This window comes from Nyctereutes procyonoides, unplaced genomic scaffold (genome assembly GCF_905146905.1).
Source record: "Nyctereutes procyonoides isolate TBG_1078 unplaced genomic scaffold, NYPRO_anot_genome, whole genome shotgun sequence".
In the NCBI taxonomy this organism is placed as follows: domain Eukaryota; kingdom Metazoa; phylum Chordata; class Mammalia; order Carnivora; family Canidae; genus Nyctereutes; species Nyctereutes procyonoides.
In genome coordinates, this window is record NW_026575046.1 from 49519501 (window position 1) to 49544823 (window position 25323).

At 41.3% G+C, this 25323-nt stretch overlaps 1 protein-coding gene across 2 annotated transcripts in view; it reads left to right on the forward strand.

The window, feature by feature from the left end:
• Positions 1-16376: 16376 nt before the first annotated feature.
• Positions 16377-25323, forward strand: part of CPEB4 (cytoplasmic polyadenylation element binding protein 4) — a 62133-nt gene continuing 53186 nt past the window's right edge. For both annotated transcript variants that reach the window (XM_055325220.1, XM_055325221.1), the window contains exon 1: positions 16377-18924. In XM_055325220.1, coding sequence (XP_055181195.1) covers positions 17800-18924 — 1125 coding nt within the window. In that variant the 5' untranslated portion in view covers positions 16377-17799. The remainder of the gene's footprint in view (positions 18925-25323) is intronic.

A 25323-nucleotide genomic window follows, 5' to 3' on the forward strand; every position in this document is an offset into this window, starting at 1 on the left:
ATTTTTATAGGAAAGGCAGAGATTTCTTGTGCCAGAGTTTTGGGGGCAGATGGCTGGGGGAGGTGTTTATAAAGACAGCTTTATAGCCTGTGGCCACTTCCTCATGGTGATCAGCCCATGGGCTCAAAATACAGCAGCTCCCTTTTCCCCCAAGTTGCTCATCCTCTACCCGGCTTCCTTTCTCCTCGGTCCTCTCTTTCCCATATTGATACTTTCTAGTGGCCCACCCTAGGCTAGCTACAGAGATGAGGGATAATCAAACCTGGCCTCTAGGGGCTCCAGGCAGGTAGGGAGACAGGAAAGGAAAAACCAACAATGAAAATCCAGGGTAATAAAGATGCAGATGAATGCAGAGCCCTGTGGGGACCACAGAGTGGGGAGGAGGGAGGAAGGATCCAGGGGGTGTTTGAGGTATTTTATGATCGGTACAGATAAGGCTGAGGGGTTGCCTAATGCATCAGAATAGATCCTGGCCTTTACACAGAATTGAGTGAATGTCAGCCTGTCCTGGACTGAGAGAGAGCTTCGTGGAGGCGGAGATGCTTGAGCTGAGTTGTAAGAGCATGTTCGTTAGGCAGACAGACTGCAAAAGAGGGAACTGCAAGCCCAAGGAATAGTCAAGGCAGAGAAGCAGGAGGGAGAGTCTGGTGCGTGATTTGAACACAACAAAGCTCCTATACTTCATTGGAGGCTCAATCAAAGAAATAGCGATCTGGTCCAGGAATGGAAACTAAACAGTCTAATTGTATGGCTCACATCTGATGAGCAAGTCAAGGAATTTTCAAGGGTGGTTTTTACAATATGCAATACAGTATAAGCTTTTGGGATTTAATGCCCCAGTAAGATGCAAGTGTGCTATGTGCAGCCTCACAGGCTAGAAATGGTCAGCTGGTCTTCAGGTTAAAGGCCCATAGCTTGTTGGTCATCCTTATGCCCCTTTGTCCTTGGACCGTCTGGAAACTTCTGATTCTCCGTGGCCCGAATACCTAGATTTTTGTCCAAAACTCAACACAGGTTTTCCCAGATGTAGGAACACAATGAAAATCTAATCAAGCCCACTCTGGTCTTGGGGATGCTAACCTCTGATTCTCAACTGCCCCAGTCTTTGTATAATGAACCTCTGGACCCCAGAAATGAAGGCTCCATGACATAATTGGAAGGTCCTCTCCAGGACAAGAAGGAATGTCAGTGCTGAGACCTTTTCTTTTCACAGTCTGAATGTCAAAACTCAATCGGGTACAACAGCCATTGCTTGGATCCGTAATTCTAAAGTGGCCCAGTCTGACAGGCACCAAATAACATCCAAATTTTACCCCACACAGCGAGAAAGAAGGAAAAGCAAAATCAGGCTACTTCATCAGTTTTCTCTCATGAACGCATCTTATGAATATTTTGCTTTAAAAGACTAATGTGCTGAGGACTTGGGAAAATGTATTTGTATGCATTCATTAAGTCTCCAACTCAGAAACACATTCTGGGACTAATTATTTTTTAACTAACTAATCAGCATGTTTCATTCATAAATTGGGATTTATCAGTATAGCACAAGAAAGGAGAGAACATATTATTATTTTAATTTGGTTAATATGCAAAAACGCGCTGTGTTTGTAATGACCTGCTTTCACTGAATAGAGGCAGCCTGGAAACAGTAGCGGCTTCCTGTAATGAGGGTGCTGGCTCCCGGCCCCAGCTGTTCGCCACTAGACACTCTGTTTGCTCCCTGACCTATCAGGGCCTGTGTGTCTCCTGCAGGGAGGCAGGAGCGATTTCCTCACAAGGGGAAAAACAACGCCAGTGTGTTTGTTCTGCTGATAGAACCAGTTACACCCGCTTTGTTAGTGGGAAGAAAAAGCCTGGAGCACGAGGGTGGAGGGTAGTGGGAAGGAGTGTTCACTTCTGTTGGCTATAAAACACACACACACACACACACACAGGCACGCATGCACACATGCATGCATGCACACACACACACCCTGAACCTGTCAAGAATAGGGCCCAAATCCATTAATAAGAGAGAGATACCCCTGTAATCTAGCGATTCTTGTCTCCTTTCACCCTATTGTGCCTGCCATCCCCTGTGCTGTTTGTCTGTCATGCAAATAAATCCTGTTCTGAAGTCCCCTGATAAAGGGATTTATTTATCAGCCCGACCTGAGTATCCCATGTGTTCCTGCAAATGAGCGGCTCCTCATTGCTCCCACGCACCCTGATTTAGAGCCACAGGAACCAGGGCTGCAGGTTCACCCAGTTTATCAGGAGTCTGGACTATCTCCCCACCCCCTCCAACTGTCAGGTCCTGCTCTGAACCAGAATCATCTTGCCCCTCTGGCTTGCAGAATTGCTCCAGCCTAACACAGAAGTGCAGTGTGGGGACGGGTGTGGGCAGAAGTCATCACCGGCCTTTCGGTGACATACTGGAGCAGGGTCCAACTGCATTCTTTCTGTCCAGCCCTGGTGCCAGTCTGCCTCCGTCTCCGCCCGGGGACATCCTGATGTGGCACATTCTAGGCCAGGCGCTGCTTTTGTGTTTTAAAGAAGGACATTTCCTTTTCCATTTTTTTTTTTAATTTTCACTCTAGGAGCTATTTTTAAATTATGAAAGAGATACACACACTCATTGTAGAAAGTTTAGGAAAAGCAAAAAACTGTCCATTAAAAAAGCCTGTAATCCCACTACCAAGAGACAACCAGCACATACACTCCTAGCTGGAATGTTTCCTTGTGCCCCTTTGTACCTATGGCAGAACAGGCCCTCTCCATAAGAGAGAGCAGTCTGAGCTTCCTCTATTTGTGAAGCAACACTTTAAAGCAAGATGGGAAAAAATCGTGCTGTATTTTAAATGTTTACATGCAACAATCAGAGTCACATGATTGCTAAATGGCAAGAGTGTAACTGTGACTGTGTAGCTATTCGGGATATCCCTGTGACTATTTATAAAGCTGCTTTTAGAGATCATGTCAAAAGACTAAATTTGAGACCAAAAGTGAACATGAGACCCAGTCAAATTGCTCTCCTGGGTGGCCCAGCCCACTCCCAGGGGTCTTGTAGATGTGTGTTTGTGCTGGCATTATATTAGAGATCACACTATCTTCACATTTCTGTATTCTGACTTAATAGTTACTTTGTTAACATTTTTACAAGTCAATAAAGACTCTCCTGCAACCAAGTTTTGATGGCTTCCCAACATCCCATATGCAAACTTACCACTTGAGCTTTTACCCATTATTGAACATTTCAGATGAATCCTTTTTTTCCCCCACTGCGATAAATAATACCACATTGAACATCTTTATATGAAAAGCTTTTGTGACTTCCCAGGTGACTTCCTTTGGATGGATTTCTAAAAAGAAAATGACTGAGTGACAGGGTAGGAACATTTTAGTGTCTTATTTCATCTTGATCAATTTGTTCCCAAATTGGTGGTACTGATTTACCATGAAAGTTAGAACATTTTTATTGTTGTAATTAATCTTTAATTGCAGAAGTAATTCACAGAACATAGGGCCCTTGTTAAGGAAATAGAATTTCTGGGTCTTGGGCAATGCTCGTTTTTGATAGACATTGTCAAATTATAGAGGGCTATTTATTTATTTATAAGATTTTACTTATTTGACAGAGAGAGAGAGCATACAAGCAGGGGGAGTGGGAGGCAGAGAAGCAGACTCCCCACTGCGCAGGGACCCTTATGCTGTGATACGGGGTCAGGGCTCGTTCCCATCATGACCTGAACCCCAAGGCAGACAGACCCTTAACCAAATGAGCCACTCAGGCACCCCTTGAGGGCATTTTAAATTACTTCTATTAGGGATAATTCTAGAATGCCTCGAATTTAGGCTTCATTATTGGGATGTAGATCTGAAATGTTCTATAAGGTGGGATGTCAGCCAAAGGTCTATTTACGTATTCATTCATTAGCCCCTCCATCTCTAGCCTCTGAGGACCCACCATGGCCCTTCAATAGCTAGTACACAGTCATCGATGAATATGGGTTAGGTGCTCTCCTCTTCACCAGCCACACCCTCGAGGGGCCTCAACCTGACACCCGATTCCTTTCCACACCTGCCAACCCCTAGCTCAGCTTTCCAGACAGCGCTCAAATTTCCCCTCTTCTCCGAAGCCCTCCCTGGAGCTCAGGCTGAGTAAGGTAGCCTCTTTCCTGTGTCCCCACAGCACCCTTATTTACCGGCTTGTCATGCAATATGGAATTTAGTTATCTCTCCCCTATTGCCCTGGATAGTCTCGGGATCTTGAGGTAGCGCGCCTTGGGGCATCACCTGATGTACGTGTGTGGATGGGTGATTGAATCACAAGCACATATCCATGGCAGCGTGTCAGCTTTGAAAGGGAATGGGCCAAGTGTATGCAGCATTTTTCATACAGACCTTCACAGAAAAAGGTTGTAAACAATTAGATGGCTAATAGTTGACCTTTGATAGTGATCATGATGTTGATAAAAATGATGAACGATTGGGAAATAGAGTATATCATGAACTATCTCACACCCACAAATTTATAACCATGTCATTCACCTCTCTGGAAAGTGTTCATAATGCTCCTTGCTTCAATATTTCTTCATGAAATCAAGAAGTTTCTTAGGCAATTTATCTTTTAAAATGCATAGCAAGAATGACAAATGGCAGCAGGAAACCTGCTCAAATAGTTGGAATGTGGCAGCTCACCATCATCAATCTCTGGGTAGGGTCTCAACCATGAAAAGAAATTGATGAAAAAAGATTGGAAGTAAAGATATTGAAATGTGAATAATGGTGGCATCAGTGGAGTTAGGGCAACGTGTGAGGTTCTTTTTGCTTTTTTAAACCTTTTGGACTATTTTTCCATGTATATAAATTCATTTTAAATCTGAAAAATAGAAATCACCCCAAAAAAGATCTAGCAATCAATGGCATAGTAAAGAGAAAATTTAAAATAATTGTGATGTGTATACATACATGACAGAAGAAAATAATTCCAACAGGATTAACCTGAGATATCAGCTCTCAGATTACCTAGTCACTCATTCAATATTCACTGGATACCCAGGAGGACTGTACTAGGGGCAGATTGGTGGATGCCCCCCTCATGATGCTCACATCTAGTGAGAGCCACAAACTCAAGTATGAATGGGGGTCAGGTAGCAAAGAGAGAGAAGTGAAATCCACCCAGTGGCCCAGTCCTAATATTTGCTAACATTTGCAGGCCCAGAGAAAGAAAGAGTATAAATGCAAGTCTGTCTACCATATGTCTAACTACTTTTAAGTTATAAATAGAACTAACAAATTGAAGTATGGTCTAGTCTCCTGTTTTGACAAACACACCTTTATAATGGAACCTGGAAGGCCAAGTTCAAGGTTAGAATTCTCAGACTCCTCAGACTTCCTTACCTGAAAATGATATGGTCCTTAGCCCAAAGTTACCCCCAAATACCCAAGCTTTCTCTTGGCCACCCCTAAGGCCAAGGGTATGTACTCTTGCCGTGGTATTCACCTTTAGAAGCACTATCTGAGAAAGAGGTTTCTGCAGGTTCTGGAAGCAGGCACAGGTCACATGGGAAGGCAATTCCAGGCACCAGCAGTGTGGTGTAAAAGAGGCAGTACAGGGGTTCCTTGGCTCCATGAACTCTTGGAATAGGGTGCCTTTGGAGCGGGGCCAGAGTGGTGCCTCTAAGGCATGGGGCTAGAGGTGGGATGCCACTCGCCTGGTTCCTAAAGCAACGCGATCAGTTGGATGGGCAGGGACTATAGTGAACTGAATAGTGAACACCCCATCTTACGAGAACAGCAACCACTTAACTCCAGCCCCAAATTGCCATATGTAGGAATCCAGATGGCCACATCTTCCATCTAAAAAAAAAAGATACAAATCTGGGATTTCTTATGAAATTGCATAATCTCTAGATGTTAACAAGTAATGACTTTTAAAAAAAGCAAATTACTCAGTAGGCCCAATCTAAAATATCTGGGAACCACCTGTCTGTGACATCTATGGAAGGAAAGAAAATTAAAATTCCATTTATATGTTGCTTGACCACTATTTGGCTTTGAAAATGATATGCACCAATTCATTAGTGCCACTTAAGCCTATAAGTAAATAATGATATGTCTCCATTGCTGTATATATGTTTGAATTTCATGCATCTTCTGTTCTCCAGCAGAAATCCAATTTACTTGGTACCTTCTAGTACTGATGAATATCCTTGTAACCCAGCAGGAAAGCCCTGATGTGTGGATTTGCACCTTTTGTTTTTGTGATGCCGACTTTCCTCATGTTCTCCTCTAGCTTGCCATAATAACCTGAGCACATACCCCTCACTTCGCTTCCCATACACTGCTGTCTTTAGGTCTTTATGTCTGTCACTTTGAGAATTATCTCCATGTCTGTGGGGCCTACTGCAGAGCCTGTCACATGGTAGACACCTGATTTTGTTTGTTCTGAACTGAATTTGTTAGTGGTTGGTGCTCTATAATCACATATCTCCCCAGTCACAAATTAATCATAATCATAGCTGACATTTCTTGGGCATTTGCTATACGAAGCTATGGTGAGAGCTTTACATGTATTGCTTCATATTATCCTCTCAAAGAACTGCTTGACAATTATTTTTAAAATTTTTATTTATTTATGATAGTCACAGAGAGAGAGAGAGAGAGAGGCAGAGACACAGACAGAGGGAGAAGCAGGCTCCATGCACCGGGAGCCCGACGTGGGATTCGATCCCGGGTCTCCAGGATCGCGCCCTGGGCCAAAGGCAGGCGCCAAACTGCTGTGCCACCCAGGGATCCCCTGCTTGACAATTTTTATCCCCATTTTCCAAGTACAGAAACTGAGGCTCGACAAACACATCTGCTCATGGGTCATTTAGCAAATGGCAAATGGCACTCTGGTAAATGGTAGAGATGGGATTTGATCCATTCCTGCCTCATTCAAAAGGTGTGTGTTCTTAATCAGTAAGGCAGTGCTTCCCTGAAAGTGCCACTGAGAGTCCTTAAGATGCTTTCAGGTGGTACACAGAGGAACTTTGAATTACTAGGCATTTGTTTGACTCTATCTGTATTTATTTCAGTGTATGTCAGGAAAAAAATAAATGGTAGCATCTGTTTATGACACGACATTGATTTCTCTATTTACATTAGTGATATAAAATTTTCCTTTTAAACTTATTTAGTTAAGTTTTAAAAGTTGAGTCCATTTACAAATAATGTTGGGTGAATAGTAAGATAGGTCATATAATAATACAGCAAAAAATCCTGTGTTTGAGTATATTAAAAAGACTAAAATTTGAAAAACTCTGCCTCATAAACCACCATACAGGGATTAAAAAGAAACACACATATTCAATGAAGTGAATGTTTAGACCCCCACCATGCACTTACAGATTTGTAAAACGTTGCTTAGAAAATGCCTCCCAGATCTTGCCTAACGAGGGCTCCAACCAGCCTCTGAACTTCTAAATTTGAAGCATGTTTATTTCTTTTTCCTTTTTCTATTTTTGGAACTTAAATGGCCAAATGGATTAAAAAAATTGCCTCTAAATAAAAAATGAGCTAGGGGCCTGGAGCTCTCCTCTGCCTCATTTCAACTCTGAGCAAATGGTGAATTACAACACTCCTGGACATAGTGGTTTCTAACTGCCAAGCTGCCAGGCTTTTAAATAACAGCCACACAGAAGTGTGGCCATAATGCTACCTATTTCCCTTGCTAAATTATTTATGCATTTATTTTATTTTACTTGGGCTGTTGAACCTGAAGGTACTTTTGTGGGGGCCAGGTCATATCAAGAAACTCATTACTGAGGATCAACTTAGCTACGTTAGAAACTGGCACATCCAACTGTATATGATATTGTTCATTAATATTATATAATTACTGCCTCTGCAGTTGTTTTTGGGTGATGATAACCTTATATGTATGCCTGTGTGTGTGCGTGTGTGTGAATGCACTATCCAATGGCTTCAAGGCAATCCACTTCATTAAGAAGCTGTTTAACATTGAGGGTATATCAATACAGACTAGCTTAATGCAATCGTGGAATGGTACCTAAACTGAATCGGCCAAATGAAGCTATTACCATGTATAATGTGTTTTAGACAAGATTGAAGTGGTTTACTAAGTTTATAAACCACTTGCCAGGATTTACAGTGACTGATTTGCCAGAAGATCAGCAGTGTGGTAGAAGTGCTATGCCAATAGTAACTTAATGCATGCTAATAGGAGATTGCTGTTATTTTTCATAACACAATACAAAATGCAACAATAAAATCTAGAGTGCTCTTTGTAAGATTTTCCAAAGTACGCTTGTTGTTATATTCAACCTAAAATTTATTACTTTGGAAAGTTGATTAATTCAACCTTAATTCAACAAACACCCAGTAAAGAAAGCCTACTATGTGCCAGCATAATGCCGAGACCCAGAGGATACAAAAGAGATAAGTTGCTGACGCAAAAGAGCAACTCTAGTGAGTGAGATCTAAACTACCATTTACATGATAGTCAATTATACGGCAAAGTGTCTCTGCCAACGTGGGGGAAGACACTCACCTTTGTTGGGAGGTCAAAGATGGCCAATGAGAATGCTTGAGTAGGAGCTCCCCTGGCTAACAAAGTAGTGTTCTTGGCAGACACATGTGGAAAAGCCTAAGGAAGTTGTGTGGGAAGCCTAAGAGACACTTTTTGACTTCTCCAAAAACTCTCCCTTTACCTTTGCTAGCAGAATCCTGGTTTTGTGCTATGTTTCACATTTTGGAGGTTCTTTAGTCTTGGGGAAGGTGGGTGGTCTAGATTGTGGCATGTGACCCAACCAGGTTCTGACCCAAAAGATGTAACAGGAAGTATGCCGAAGGGCTCTTGGGAAAGACTTACTCTCTTTGATCAGAGGAAAGCTCATGACTAGAAACTCAATTCTTTGAAGCCCTTGGTTTCTTGCCTCTGAGAGCCACAGTGTCATGACTGAGTCTGTGGCAGACAACTTAAGGCTCTGAAGTAAAGGACAAGAACATCCAGAGATTCCAATCCAGAGCCCTGACATCATTGACCAGTGAGCACGAGCAACTACCCACCTCTAGACTCCTTGATGTGTGAGAAAAATAACCTCTTATTGGTTAGGTCATCCTTACTCATGCATTCTGTTACTTGTAGTAAATAGTATTCATGACTGATGGGAAGTTCAAGGAACCTCAAGTTTTTCAGGATGCTTGGAACAATGCTCTGGGAGAGTTGCCTGATGCTGAAATGTCATCCAGTCTGTCAGGTGCATAGGATGACATGTTAAGGAGCCTGACGGTGCTTTCCAGACAGTAGGTCCTTTTCCAGTGGGGTACACAAGATGATTGCAGGTGGCACCCTGACAAGGCAGTGCATACTTTTAAATCGTGCTGTGAGAAATTTAGTTTCCTTTCCATTTTCTTTCAATCCCTCTAATTATGTAAAGAAGATCTTTAAAGATTGGGCTAGTAAGTCTTTAGCACCATTCTAACTTTATTAATCTTCCTTTTTTAAGAAAAAGGAAGAAGCCCTGAAAATCAGAGCCTTTGAAATGCATATAGGATCTAGAAGAAATTCATAGCATTATTTTGTTTTCCATATTTAAATGTGACAATTACTTTTTGGTGATAGTAAATATAGTTGTTTTTCATTTTGAGTGGTAAATCACACTAACTTAAACAAGTTTTTAAGTTTTTTTTAGAGGGTAAGCCAACTGACAGAAACATTAAATGTGTGACAGTGAAGGAGCTATACCAATATGGCAAAAATTGTGATGCTGGAATGAAAATCACTGAAGTTTGAAAAATACAGTTGAGGGGCACCTGGGTCAGTTAAGTGTCTGTCTCTTGTTTTGGCTCAGGTAGTGGTCTCAGGGTTGAGACTGAGTCCCATGTTGGGCCCAGCATGGTGTCTATTTGGGTTTCTCTCCCTTTCCCTCTGCCTCCTCTCTCAAAAACAAACAAACAAATCTTTTAAAAAAGGAAAAATATAGCTGAATACATCAGGAAGCTACTTAAAGTGTTTAAACAATGGAGTGATGTAAGTAGACTCCCCATTTAGAAAGATTCAGTGAGCAAGGCCAGGTATTAAGCCTGAAGACAGCATCTGCAAAAAAATTCAGGTGAGAAATGATCAGATTTGAACCAAAGAAGGAGACAGAGAGAAGGAGGAGATGCTGAAGAGAGAAATGTTGAAAACCTGGGGACCAACTATAAAAGGATGGAGGAGGAGAAGAAGAAGGAAGAGTTTAGGATGACTCCTACATTTGGCTTAGCCAATTGAGAGAATGAATCATAGCACAATTGAGTAAACCAGAGAAAAGGGGAGGAAGACTAAGGCTGGCCACAGTGAATCCGAAGTCCTTCTTAATCCCAGGTGGGGATGTTCTGTGGATCACTGGTTCTCAAAGCATGTTTATCAAACCAGTGGCATTGGCACCTAAAACTTGTTAGAAACATAGATTCTCAGTGCTACCCTATCCCTATTCAATCAAATTCTGGTTTGTTTTAACTTGTCCTCCAGGTAATTCTGGAGCATGCTAAAATTTGAGGACCACTAGGTAGAGCAGGAGCTCTGAGTAAGATACCTGGGCAAAATAACTGAGTTATTTTAAATAAGGCCCTCCCCTGGACCTGTTTCCTCAACTGCAAAACAAGGGCACGGACTTGGCTATAAGACTCAGGCCAGTCACTAAACTTATCTAGGCCAAAGTGCCTCGCCCATCAGTATCCACCTCCCCTTTTCTTCATTGGTAATAGAATGTCACTTTTTAACTAGGTACATGAGTGTGAAATAAACACCACATGTGTTGTCCAAGTTGGGACCATATAGCCAAGTTCCCACCAGAGGGAGGAGAATGAAAGTGATCTTTATGCCTTCTGAAAAGTTTCCTCAAAGAGGAAGGGTCATGTCCTTCTTCATCTTCCTCCTTTCTTCATTTGAAAACACAGACGTGATGGCTGGAACTTGATCAACTGTCTTGGATCACAGGCAGAACTTATATTTTGAGGAGAGAAGCAATGGGAGAGAAGGAACCTGGTTCTAGTGGTTCTTGAAACCACCCCACCAGCCCTACATTGACTCTCCCAAACCTCTTTTTTTTTTTTTTTTTTTTTTTATGATAGTCACAGAGAGAGAGAGGCAGAGACACAGGCAGAGGGAGAAGCAGGCTCCATGTACCGGGAGCCCGACGTGGGATTCGATCCCGGGTCTCCAGGACCGCGCCCTGGGCCAAAGGCAGGCGCCAAACCGCTGCGCCACCCAGGGATCCCTCCCAAACCTCTTTTACGTGAGAAAGGAACTTTTTTTTTTGTTTTGTTTTAGCCATTCTTATTTTGGGTTTTCTTGCTCTTGCATTATTTTGAGAAAAATCTCTTGAACTTTAAAATTTCATGGGAAAATAGGATGAGAAAACATAATCAGAATATCTTTGGGAGGACAGGGCCTGGAAATCTGCATTTGATGGGCTCCTATAAGGACCGAAACACACTAAAGTGTGAGGTTGGATGCTTATGAATCCACTCTTCTAACTGTTCTTTAGAAATAAATATACTCTAAGAATAAGGAACCAGGAAATTTGGACATAAAAGAAAAGGAACATAGTAATTTTATAGATGCCTTTCTTTGAACCTTTATTGCTTAAAGGTTCTAAAGTGAAACTATTTAGATAGTAAAACTTCTGGCTGAAAGGAAATCATCAGACAAATTGAACCAGTGTTTGTGAGTTTACAGCTATGTTGGAGCTAGAATTTTGGTCTCTGACTCCTAGCTCTCTGACCTCTGGACTCTGAAGCATCTCTGCAAGCTCGAAAAGGCTATTCTTTTTCCAGTATCACAGGTGAAAATCTTCCAAGCCTATCCACAAGGGTGTGAGATGGCAGCTGTTCAGCAGCATGGCCAGGGTTTGGTGCAGGGAAGTGAACTGTACCCAATCAAAACAGCAAGGAGTAATCTACGTCAGCAGCCTATCCACACAGGTGGCTGAGGCACTAAGGAATCCAAGTCATCCCATGTGATGCATGTCACAGTTTAGAAGGTCAGCCCCCTATTCCTGGTCACCAAAATCTTTGCCAGAATAAGACAATTTCAAGTGAAGCATGTCTGTGTCTTGGACTTTTCCAAGCCATTTATTCAGTAACAATGCATTGGAGGAACTGGCTTCACCAGTCCCACCAAAATGGCTTGTTAACTATGGACTCTATGTTAATGATAATACCTTAAATGGGAAAGCAGGAGAAAAACAGTGTTTAAAATGCAGAAGATTTGTGCAGATTATAAAAGAACAAATAAGAAGGGAAAATATAACCCAGCAAATTAACTGTAAAAAACCCACAAACACAGTAGTGTTTTCTAGGTGAATGTGCACACTTTTCAATATTAAAACAGGGTGAAGATCAGAGGTGGGGTTTAATACAACCTGCTTTCAAGACTTGGTTTTGTTTCTGTTCAGCTTGCCTTCTGGGAGTGAGCGTCCAGACACTTTTGGAAAAGAAGATACTCCAAAGGTAATTCCACTCATCTCTCTTCCTCTACCTTCATAGGACCTCCATTGGAATATTATTGTCACATTTTTAAAATTTTTGGTAAAATACATATTCCACCCTACATTAGAAGGCTTATTAATGAAGCTAAGCAAAGTAACTGCTGAGTATTAATCTCTTAGGGATGGGACCATGGACCTGCCCAGACTTGTCTTTTCGCTACAGCTCACTACTCAGCAACACCAAGGACACTGTGTCCTTCAATTCCATCACAGAAAACTCCTGGGCCACCGACTCTAAACTATAAACGGACCAATTGCTTTAAATACTTCTGCAGGCAATGAGCATGTGCTCATGTATTTATGGTAGTATCTAGTCACTTTTTTGTATGGGTGTCATATTTCCATAAGGTGCCTCTGTTTTACTCAAATGAACTGAAGCAGGGTTGCCACACTGTCCAACTCCAGGGTGTGACATTCACATAATAGTCTGTGGTGCCCTATGTAGTTGTTTAGTGCACAACATGAGTGGCCTTGGGTGGCAGCCCTGGTTACTAAAGTCACCAGGCAGGCCCCTGGGGAGTTGGGTGTGTGCTGTTGGGAGAATGCTGACAAATGCATCAAGGGCAGTGGTGGAGGACATCAGAATTGGAATGGGGCAGAGTTCATTCTGTGTGATTATGAGATGAGATTTATATCACCTGCCAAGCTTTAAAAGAGGCTGGTGAAGGAGATATTAGAGCCATGCTTCCTGGGAGGCTTGGATTTGGGGTCTGACGCCAGAGGGGCCGGGCAATAGCCAGCAGGGTACTTGCATTCACTAGTCTACAAGTTCTCTGAAGGTGTGTCAACCTCTTGCTGGACAGGGAGGGAGGGTTTTTGTTTGTTTGTTTTGTTTTGTTTTGTTGTTGTTTTTATCTGGTAGTACCTTAATGTTTGGACAGAGCTTGCCTTCTCCGCAACCTGAAAGGCTCCCAGTGAGAATGCTTCATGGAGTAGCTCTCTTCTGCCAGCAAAGCCTTCAAGCCAGCACTCATCTGCAACTGTAGATCCCTTTGGAGATCCTAAATGGAGCTGCTGAATTGTTGTCATGGTTACCCAGACTGGTTTCTGTGCCAGAATGTTTTTAAGGAGGGCAGTCCCAAGCTGGGTATCCTGGGTTTCTGAGCTGACAACTAACCCAAAAGAATTGTTTTCTCCTTCCCTCTCCCATGCTCCTACTCCCTAACCAGCAGCCCGATGTCTATAGTGATCATCTTAGCTTCATTCCAGCCCAAACCTACTGCCCACATTTGAATTAGTCTTAAAAGATCAAGCTGACCTAGAAGCACCCTGACTGGGACTCGGGTGTGCCTCCTCCATCTACAAACCAACACAGGTTCCTGATTCAGTCATGTACACAGCTGCTTCTAGGCAAAAGACACTTGTGAAGTACAAGTTCTCTATGCTTCATATGGTAATAAGGAACTAATATTTTTTTCAAAACCTCAGCCCAACACTTCACATGTAGTTTATATAATTTACCAACCTAGTGAGACAGGAAATATCATTCACATTTTATCTATGAGGAACTAGGGGCTCATAGAGGTAAAGCCCAGGGCAGTGCAACTAGGAAGTAGCAGAGGTAGGATTCAAATTACAATATTGGGTTTCAAAGATAGTCCCTTTTCTTCCAAGTCATGGCTGCCATTTTAGCCACTGAGAATTGGTAGCTGCCAAAGACTCAACCATACGCTGGGTACTGAATGTTCATTCATTCATTCATTCATTCACTCAACAAGCATGTTCCCAGTCTGCTTTGTACCAGACCCTATGCTGGCCATTATGGCTGGCCATTATGGATACAAAGACAAATCAGATAAAACCTCTGCCCTTAAGAAACTAACTTACTGACATCTAGCAGCAATTTGAAGAGAGGAATCTACAATATGTTAGAGAGAGGGGCAGTCAGGGAAACCATTCTGTTGGAAATGACACCTAACTGAACCAGCAAGTCTCAAGGTATGTCCAGTTGCAGGTATGTCCAACAGCAGAGTAAGACCCAGTCCCTACGCTCAAAGAACTCAGAGTACAGTTGCAGAGGTAAGATTCATGGTCATGATGTGAGAAAAGAGAATAAAAACCACTTCTTAAGGCTCTAAATAGGTATTGTACATGGAACTGTTAGCAGATTGAGAGACTGAGGCAGAATCAGTTAGGGCCATTCAGGGAGGGCTGTAGAAATGAAATGGAAACCACCTTTGTTCCTAAGATTCTTCTTAAAAGTCTTTGGTCTCTCTTTGTTTTCCTACTCTGGCTCTACTGTGATTTCGTCTCTCTCTTCTTTTTTTAAGATTTTATTTATTCATTCATGAGAGACAGAGTCACAGGCAGAGGGAGAAGCAGGCTCCATGCAGGGAGCCCGATGCGGGACTCGATCCCGGGTCTCCAGGATCACGCCCCGGGCTGAATGCGGCACTAAACCAATGAGCCACTGGGGCTGCCCTTCTCTTCATTTTTCATTTCTTGTTTCCTACTAAAGGAAAACGTTCACGTCTTTAGAGCATGTGCTGAGAGCAAGGCATTACCCCAGTCCCTGATGGAGGTCGAAAGTGGGAATGTGCAAAGGTGAACAAGACACCCACCGGCGCAGCTAAGGAAGACCTGCAGAGACAAGTTTGAGAGATGAGAACTCCAAACAGCGGAAGAAATGAAATAATTCGGACTTGGAAAAGCGACTGTCATTCACGGTTAACTTCACCATCGTTGGTTGGTTCATTTTTCCCAGCAGCCATTCCGCAGTGCCTCCTCCAGGTCCTCTCCTCCGAGAGCCCAGAGCGGAGCAGAGGTCTGGCCGACAGAAGCAGCCATTACAACAGCGTGATGAACGAGCATGAGAGACAGACACAGGACTCAGGAGCCATGGATGCACTTGAGAGAGAGTGGGTCGCTTTGGAACGGATTCCTAAAACGAAACAGGAGTTTACCAAATGAAGAAAGGAAAGGGCATGTCAAAATGTTTGGAGCAGCTTAGTGTGGGGCATTTGTTCGGAGACGAGGCGTTAAAGATGCACTGGCCAGAGAGCGGAAAGGCCTTGATGACCAGACTAGGGGGTTTGGCCTTGTCCACAGAAAGAGATCTGAACAGGTGAGGACCACGATGAGATTTTCGTGTTGGAAACGTCCCTCTGGTACAGCCTGTGCGGTGGACCAGAATAGGACGGGGAAGAGGGCTCTACCACGTAGGCTTACAGCAGCTCTATCTTTGTGCTTGAGAGGCTGCACCCGGAGGGCAACCAAGCCAAGCTAGGGAGTGGGGGTGGGGGACTGGAAGGTGAAGGGAGAGTCCGCGCGAGGGATACAGCCAGCCCAAGGACGTACGCAGCTCTAGGCACGGCACAGAGGCTGGGGAGACCCGCCTCCCCTTCCAGATCCCTCTGGGGCGGAGCTCGGGCCGAAGCACGTGACGCCTGGGGACCCACCTTTACTGTGGGCAGGCTTCCCGTTCATCCGTGGTTTCACCGGCCGCCACTTGGATCCCCAAGACTCTGACAGTTTTTCCTAGTGCTAGAGGGATCCTTTCTCTTCCGTGCATCCCTCTCTGCAGCTCCTGCAAGGCGTGGGGAACGGAGAGAAACTGCGAAGGAGTCCTCTGCCCACACTAAAGATGGCCACCTGCCGCGCTCACTCTGGGTAGGGGAGCGGGTGGGTTCCAGGCACCAGGCCTCGCTGGGCGAGGCGCAGACGGAAGGGGCGTCTCTGGAGGTAAGTTTTCGACCTTCCTAGGAGGGAACCTGAGCCGGGGGCGTGGCCTAGTCTAAATTCTAACAGCTGATTGGTAGTTCGGCAGGTGGGCGGGGCGCCCTCGGTACCCTACCCCGCCCTCATCGAACCGGAAGTGTCTCTCGGTCTTTCCAGCTGGTTGTCATTTCACTCGGCTAGGTCCTGAGGAGAAGGACTCAGCCGCGGCTGCGGGACCCGGGCACCGGGAGGCGGTGGCGGCGGCGGCGGCGGCGGCGGCGGCGGCATCGGCGACAGCAGAGGAGGAAGAGGAGGAAGAAGGAGAGAAGAAGAGCCAGGCGGAGTCCGCAACGACAGCGGGGACTGCGGGACCAGGGTAAAGCGACGGCGGCGGCGGCGGCGACGGCCCAGCAACCGTGAGGAGAAACAAAAGCCTTCTAAATTATAGATTTTTCTAAAATCTGGGGGAAAAAAGAGAGAGCACAAAGGGGGGAGGCCCTTCTCTTTTAGAATAACTACACTAGTGGGTTTTCCCTTTTTTTCCTCTTTTTTTCCCCCTGCGGAGAATCGAACTGAGAGAACTGAACAAACCGCCCCTGGGTCCCATGAGGGAAAAAAACCCCGGAGCCGCAGAGAGGGGAAGAGGCCGAAACCGCAGGACCTTCCAGGTCGCCCCGTTGGCCCCCGCACCCCCGGGCCGCCAGCTCGCCCTCGCCGAGTCTCGCTAATCCTTCCTGATCGCGATCTCCGCCCCCCCCCCCCCGCGCCCCCGCCAGAGGGAGAAACGGGTGTTTCCAGCACATTTCATGGGGGAGAGGAGGCCGGGGGGAGCCCAGGAACAGCGACCGCAGCAAGATCTGCACCCGAAGCCTCAGGAACAGCCCCAGAGGCCAAAACTGCACCCCGTGAAAGAGCAGAAACAGGACCAGGAACAGCAGAAACCTCCCTGCAATCATCTTTCCATTAGTCAATGCTGATTTCCTCTCCCGCAACCAGGAATTCACCTCCCACCCCAGATAACCTAATATAATCTATATATATAAATATATAATATATAATGTTCTTAAATTATTCCTGATTTTTTTTAACCAAGCTGCCAAGAAAAGAACGTATTCTCCTCTTAAGCCCTATTCTAATTTTTATGTGAGTGAATCTAAACTGCTGAGGAAGACCATATGTGATTGTTAAATTATATATATATATATATATATTTTTACTCCGCGCAATGCTTATTCTTCTACATCCATAGATGCTTGAGAAGCTGTGTTTTTGTCATTCATGTACATTTTCCTTTGGAAAAAGAAAGCGCCTATTTTACTAACCAAAGACTTGATTTTTACCCTCTTCGTTTTTATTCCCTCCTAGAAATAAGCCCAGTTGGATTCATGTCAATGTTTTAAGAGTTTTTTTTTTGTTTGTTTGTTTGTTTTTTTAGTTTTTATTTTCTTTCAGAGACCAGAATTCCAAATCAGAACTATTTCAAGTGATAAGCTGCGATCTTTGAGCTAGCTATAAATAAGACATTTCAAACAAACGACTTAAATTTTGGGTAGAGGATACAAAGACGTGAGACATCAGGTTGTCATTTTTTATTGTAAGAATCTGATCCTAAAAATAATAAATGGGGGATTACGGGTTTGGAGTGCTAGTGCAAAGCAATACTGGGAATAAATCTGCTTTTCCAGTCAGATTCCATCCACATCTGCAGCCTCCACACCATCACCAAAATGCCACCCCCAGCCCTGCTGCTTTTATAAATAATAACACAGCTGCCAATGGCAGCAGTGCCGGGTCAGCTTGGCTCTTTCCTGCTCCAGCTACCCATAACATTCAGGATGAGATCTTGGGGTCAGAAAAAGCAAAAAGTCAGCAACAGGAACAGCAAGACCCTTTAGAAAAGCAGCAGCTCTCCCCCAGTCCAGGTCAGGAAGCTGGAATACTGCCTGAATCCGAGAAGGCAAAATCAGAAGAAAATCAAGGGGACAATTCTTCAGAAAATGGCAATGGGAAGGAGAAAATAAGAATTGAGTCACCAGTGTTGACAGGGTTTGATTATCAAGAAGCCACGGGGCTAGGTACTTCAACCCAACCCTTGACGTCTAGTGCATCGTCTCTTACTGGTTTCAGTAACTGGTCAGCAGCGATAGCACCTTCTTCCTCTACAATCATCAATGAAGATGCAAGTTTCTTTCACCAGGGAGGGGTCCCAGCTGCTTCAGCTAATAACGGTGCTCTGTTGTTTCAAAATTTTCCCCATCATGTCAGCCCTGGCTTTGGAGGCAGCTTCTCCCCTCAGATCGGGCCTCTCTCACAGCACCACCCTCATCACCCTCATTTCCAGCATCATCACAGCCAGCATCAGCAGCAGAGGAGGTCTCCTGCCAGTCCCCATCCCCCACCTTTCACACATAGAAATGCTGCTTTTAACCAGCTGCCTCATTTGGCGAATAATCTTAACAAACCCCCCTCTCCATGGAGCAGCTACCAGAGTCCCTCTCCTACACCGTCTTCTTCGTGGAGCCCGGGAGGTGGTGGATATGGTGGCTGGGGAGGTTCCCAAGGCCGAGATCACCGCAGAGGGCTGAATGGAGGAATAACGCCCCTGAACTCCATCTCGCCTTTGAAGAAAAATTTTGCAAGCAATCATATTCAGCTGCAGAAGTACGCTCGCCCCAGCTCTGCCTTTGCTCCTAAATCCTGGATGGAAGACAGCTTGAACAGGGCTGACAACATTTTTCCTTTTCCGGTAAGATTATGTTCCATTAATAGATTAAGATGAATAAGGAAATTGCGTGGTGTAATATCTGTTTTAAGAGAGTTTGAATGGTCCATGTACATATCAGAACTCTTCTTAGAAAATGAGTTAATTACCAAATGTTATGGCAGGACAGGAGTATAATTTGGAACAAAATATTTAGCCGTTTTTTGATAAATTTCTAATTGTAATCGTCCCCATAATAGTATGAATTGGCATGATTATGAAAACAGGTCGCTGGTGATGTCATAATTATTAACTATAATATCGTTTTAGCCTGACAAGATCATCAGGGCTGGTTTTCCCTACTTTTTTTAGGTGAGAAAAAATAATATATAGATATAAGTATATACTTCGTTGTGGAAACTGATGATCATTTTCTGCCCAGATGAAGTAACCGTATAACAAAAAAAAAAATCATTTTTTTTTTCTTCACTGTAGGGTAGTGATTCGCTGAAAACCAACTATTGAATTATAGTTTTCTCACTGGTTACATTTTAAACCTGGAACCTCTTTGAACCTTGCAGTCTGAACAGTCTGAATTCATCAATTCAGCAATTCCTCTTAAACCTCTTTGCAAATTCCAGCCTGCCCTATGTCAGTAAGGACTGGTACAGAAATGATCTAAATGTTTTCTTCATCCCCATTTATTTTCAAATGCCATGAAACTGTTGATCTCAGAGTGACTCTTTTATGATGCCTTTCATCCATTTGTTTATTTTCCAGTGTTAACACTAGGGGTGGAGATAAACCATTCCTAAAAATAGATCCAGGCAAAGATCACTTGTCTTTCTTGCCACCAGTGTATCCTTATTCTGCATGAGTCACATGGCTTGATGTTTTTGAATTAATAAACAGCTGGTCTAGTTGATAGATACAAAATAAAGGGAATTTCATAGTTAATTGAACATTAGACGCCCCACTGAGTTCATATACTTTGGGGGTATGATTGTTTATATGTGTTTAGGAAATTTATATGGGATAATAACCTAACATTGAATCAGTCCTCTCAATGACCCCCACACGGTAAATTCTATTATCCCCATTTTGCAGGTGAGAAAATTGAGTATCAGAAAGATGTAACTTGCCCAAAAGTACACAGCTGCTAAGAGTACAAACTCTAGGTTAAAAAAAAAAAACAAGGATTAAAATATGTATCTGTATACATGTATACATGTATATATAATATATACACATGCACCACAGATAGGGTTATTTTAGAGCTCTTTCTGCAAGGGCTAAAATAGATTACAAACCAGTTTCAAGTGTTCCCAAATACGATATCAGTACAAGCCGAATTATCTGTTTTGATTAATAATTTGTTTACTGTTAAGGCAAGTTTGCCAAGAGAAGCTTATTAAATGTCCAAGGAATTAAATGTCCCTTTCTTGAAGGATTCGGGCAGAATAGTTAGAATGTATCTTAAAGTATTTGATCAAGTTTAGTTTTAGATTTTTAAAAATAATTTTTGCCTAAATATCAAAAAAGCTGTTGGCTTTTGCTTTAAAAAGGGTTTTTACTCAAACTGAAAAGCAATTATCTTGCATTAGTGGGAAGGCTTTTAGACACTGGCAATTTCATGAAGTCTATTTTTTAAAAATCACTTTTAATATTCTTTGTAACATAAATTTAAAGAAAAGTTAGTGCAAAGGTGACTTTTTTGAATTACTCATATGTTGCTAATTTTAAAATCTAAGATGACATTCTATACATTTTACCTGGATTAAGATTGGCTCAGAATTGAACACTTTTTTTTATTTTGCTACAGTACACTGACAGAATGAATTTCTATGACCTCATGGCTTATTTTCTGTTCTCAGTTTAACTGGTTTTTGATAAAGGTTTGCTTTGGGAAAAACAAAAATTTCAGAAAATGAATAAATTATACAGATGCATATTATCAACATTTTGGGGGGGGCTAATGGAATGTGTTTACATGTGAAATCTTTTGGATCGGTTGGAGATTAAGCTGGTTTATGAAATAATAATAAAATCGACCAAGATTGATACTAAAAAATACTGCTAGAAACTAACTATTCCCGTAGAACTGTTGTCCGTTATGCTGAGGATGGAAAAAGGATGAGTCAATATACCTGGCTCAAATATGGTAGGATTAGAAAGTAAATTGTTGATTTCTGCTCATCATCCCCCACCATTTTTAGGAAAGGGAAGAGGGTTCAGGAACCAAGACCAAGTACGGGGGTAATTTGAAAGTCACAATAGGGTTTGGGTTTTGAAAAAAGATCATGAGAAGTTAGTAAACTGAGTACTGTATATTTACTTGAATGTAGTCCTGTGTGTGTGTTTTAACAATTACTCTTTTGAATTGTTTTTTGGCAAAAAGAAACAATACAATTTTGGGTTGGTATGAATTACTTGGTTAAAGTTGATATGAAAAACTTGGAACATTTATTTGACTGGGAGCCTCGAGCCCTAGGTTGTGCGTTGTGCTCTTGGCCCTATCAGTATCAAAGCCTTTGGCGGCCTCAGTTTCTTCATAAAATTTGAGGGGTGACAGAGGTGATGCCTAATCTCCTTACGGTTCTGAGGTGAGCTACTGTGAAATCGAGATTGGTGCAATGACAACCATACTCTTTCCGAACTGCTGCCATCTTATTTAAATTTATTACCCTAAGCACTATTAATTTTAGGGAAGAAATTTTACAGATATTAGTAATTTAGTTTTTAATGGCTATTGCAAAGAATTCCTTAGGTGTTATAGAGAGATCTGGAAATATACCACAAAAATTACAGAATCCACCTTACATGGCTACATTATAATATTAATATTCAATTAAAGGCCAGCGTGGTTCTATTATATTGAAGGGAATGAATTTACCTGATATGTAACTAACACTGGGCAATGTTTATTTTGAAATAAATCAGAATTTTTTTTACATTTGTTTAATGCAAGTTTGGTTATTTACGTGAATTAAAATTAATGATAACATTTTTAGTTAGTGTTTTTGTCCAATCTTAACATTCTCTTTTACCTATGTTTGTGGAGCAAGAACAGAGATTTCAAACATGAAAAATCCTCTAAATAACTGATACGGCAAGGCATTACATTTTGGGACTTTTTTTATATCACAAAAAAATTAAGTCTTTTTCTAGTTTTTTTTCTTTCTTTTTTTTTTTTTGCTTAAAGTTTTCATTATATGAACTCAAATGACATGCCTCAAATCCTGTTTTCACATACAACTAAATTAATATATATATTGAATAATAGCTAACATGCGTATGATTTCTAAATGTTTTATATTTATTAACTCATTTAATTCATTCAATAATCCTATGAGGTGGAAATTATTATTACTATTTGTACACAAGATTTAGCTTTTTTTTTTCTTCAGGATTTGGCTTTTTAACCAATATATTACAGTGCCTCTTCACATAAACATAATACAAGTGTGTGGAAAGAGGGAGGGGGAATGCCTTCCAGAAGCAAGATGAGAGGAAACATTTTACAGTTTGAATTATTGATGTATGATCATCAAAAACTGATTGTAGATAAAGTTTTGAAAGTGGAAAATAACCGAAAATAATAGGTAAAATAGAAAAAATAGACAATTTTTTTTGTCTATTTTTAGTGCATACTATATACCAGGCACTGAGCTAGGTACTTTCACATGTTATCTTACTTCCTATGAGGTTTGGTTCTATTGTCCCAATTTCAAAATGAAGAAACAAGGTCCATATTCATGTGACTAAAGGAATGATTTGACCCTTACATTAGGGAGAAAAAAATCCTCTGTGTCCTGCCAAACATATCCTGGAATTCCCATGTCCAAACCAAATAATATATTGTGGCACTTGCCAATAATTTTATTTGAATACAGCACTTCTTTGGAGGGTTGCCTAGATCTTCTGTCCTTACAGGAAAGTAAAGGAGAATTTGTGTAGCATATATTCTGATAGTCTCTTATCTTCAGCTCGGTTATGCTCACACCTCCACTAGTTAAAATCCAGGGGTTAGGCTAAAAAATAAATAATAAAAAAATAGAAAGGAGGGGGAATTGGAAAAAATCTTTCACAAAGACCATCTTAAAACTTGATAGGGAGACATTTTGGGATTTAGAGCCTGTTTGCTCTTTAGACACAGTCACCATGGATTTGTTACATTGTCTTAAGCGGGCAAATAATTCATGTCACTTTAATAACTTTACTTGTGTTGTCAGTTTATCAATCCTTAAAATTATATATGGCATCTTATATTTGAAAACAGAAAGTTACTGTATTGCTTCAGTTCTGAAAGTCATGGTGAATCATTACAATTGTCTATAAGTACAACCTTGTTACACTTTTTTGTTTTTTAATATAGTCCTGAGAGGGATCTTTGTAGGGGAAACATTTTCTTTGACTTTGTATTTATTTATTTTAGAAGAAGGGAAATTAATTTTTCTAACTATAAAGCATGAGTTGGATGGTTTTGGATCCAGCAGAATTGAGATACTGGAAAAACTTTGGGAAAAGCATACCAGACACAATTTTACACCTTTTTGTAGAAAGCCTTTTAACTAGGTTTAATTGCTTTTCTAATGGAATCAAAACTTGGGTGGAGTAGAGTTTTTTGATTATTTTTTGTTGTCTTCACAGAAGCCATGGAATATGATCAACACATTGTTCCACATCTTTCAGGAAAAACCTGTTTATAGCAAGCTGAGTGAATATGTTTGTTGCTAGTTACAACTAGAAAGATGCTCTTAGATCATGGGTTCATGCTTTTGAGAATAATCCTTGTTGGCGTTTGTGAGAAAGAAATGGAAGAGTAGTCTTAAAGTTAATATATGCCTAGTTTAAATTTTATGGCCTATATTTATTATGTTATGACTTTATCTTGCTATAAGGAAAATAAGCTTGAAGATCCATGATCACATTTTTGAGCACTACATTGTACATCAGTTTTTGGTCCCATCGCAGATAAGATAATGTGTATAATGTGTTTCTTTAAGGTAGGGAGCCCATAATATGAGCATTTGTTTTAATATTTCCTGACAAACTAATTTTATATTTAATTGTTCAAAGAAAATTATTCTTACAGAAATGAAAGTATATTTTTACCATGATAAAGTTATAGCAATATTTAATTGTTTTACCTAAAATTTAGTAACGATTCTCATCACATTTTGTATTATTGAAACAGGAGTTCCACTTTCAGATTTTCAGAAAATTCTTAGTAGATAGAATGATAAAAGTGTAGTCCTATTTTAAATCAGTTTCTGAAGGTGAAACTTGGCTAATTACTGAGAAAGTCTATTTTATGAGGCCAAGCATGTAATAGCGTGAAGTATAGGCTCTGGATCCAAGCAGACTTAAGTTTGACTCTGCACTCTAATTAGCTGTGTGACCTTGAGCAAATCACTTAAATTCAGGAAGAAAACCTCATCAAGATAGTAATACCCAATAGTGAGGGGTTTTTGTGAGGTATCTTAAGTATGTGGCCATAGTAGGTAGCTTAAATTTTCTATAAATTTCAAGTATAGCCCTCTAAAATATGTATAGTAATGAAATTAATTGCAAACACAATATCTATGAAAGATTTTGAACAGTCCTTTGTTTTGTTTATCATCTTCTATATACTTTGCTTCTTAGATTACTCCTTTAGAATAAGCTAGATGCAACTTAGGACAGATAAAACATTTAGCAGAATTATCAGTTTTCTTGAGAAGTTTTATAATGTATATATCTAAACTTTCATTAGAATTGGCAGACTGTATTTTTCAGTATTTTGAAAGATTTTGCCTATGGTTATTTTAAGAAATTTAGAACATCTGATTGCTTTTGTATACATTAAAGAGACTATTTCAAAGAAGAATTTGTATTTTTTTTTTGGTTAAGAGATAGGAAAAGGTACTATAGATTTGAATTGGGTATATTTTAGTTATTATCCTGAAATTCAGTTTTATTTTTTATATTTTAATTATTTCTTTTTTTTAATAAATTAATTTTTATTGGTGTTTTCAATTTACCAACATACAGAATAACACCCAGTGCTCATCCCATCAAGTGTCCCCCTCCGTGCCCGTCACCCATTCACCCCCACCCCCCGCCCTCCTCCCCTTCCACCACCCCTAGTTCATTTCCCAGAGTTAGAAGTCTTTATGTTCTGTCTCCCTTTCTGATATCTCCCACACATTTATTTTAATTATTTCATACATATTTATTGAGCACCTCCTATGTTATAGACTGGGGACAAGACTAGATAGCTCATAAAGTTATTTTGGTTTAATTTATAATATATTTCTGATCTGTGCTAATCCCTGAATGATACTAAATATGCTTTTTTCCCCCTCATCATAAACAAATTAGCAACTGATAGTTTCCTGTCATTTTAATCATGAGCTGTTTTAAACTTTAAGGCAAATTAACAGATCCAACTTTAGGTATACA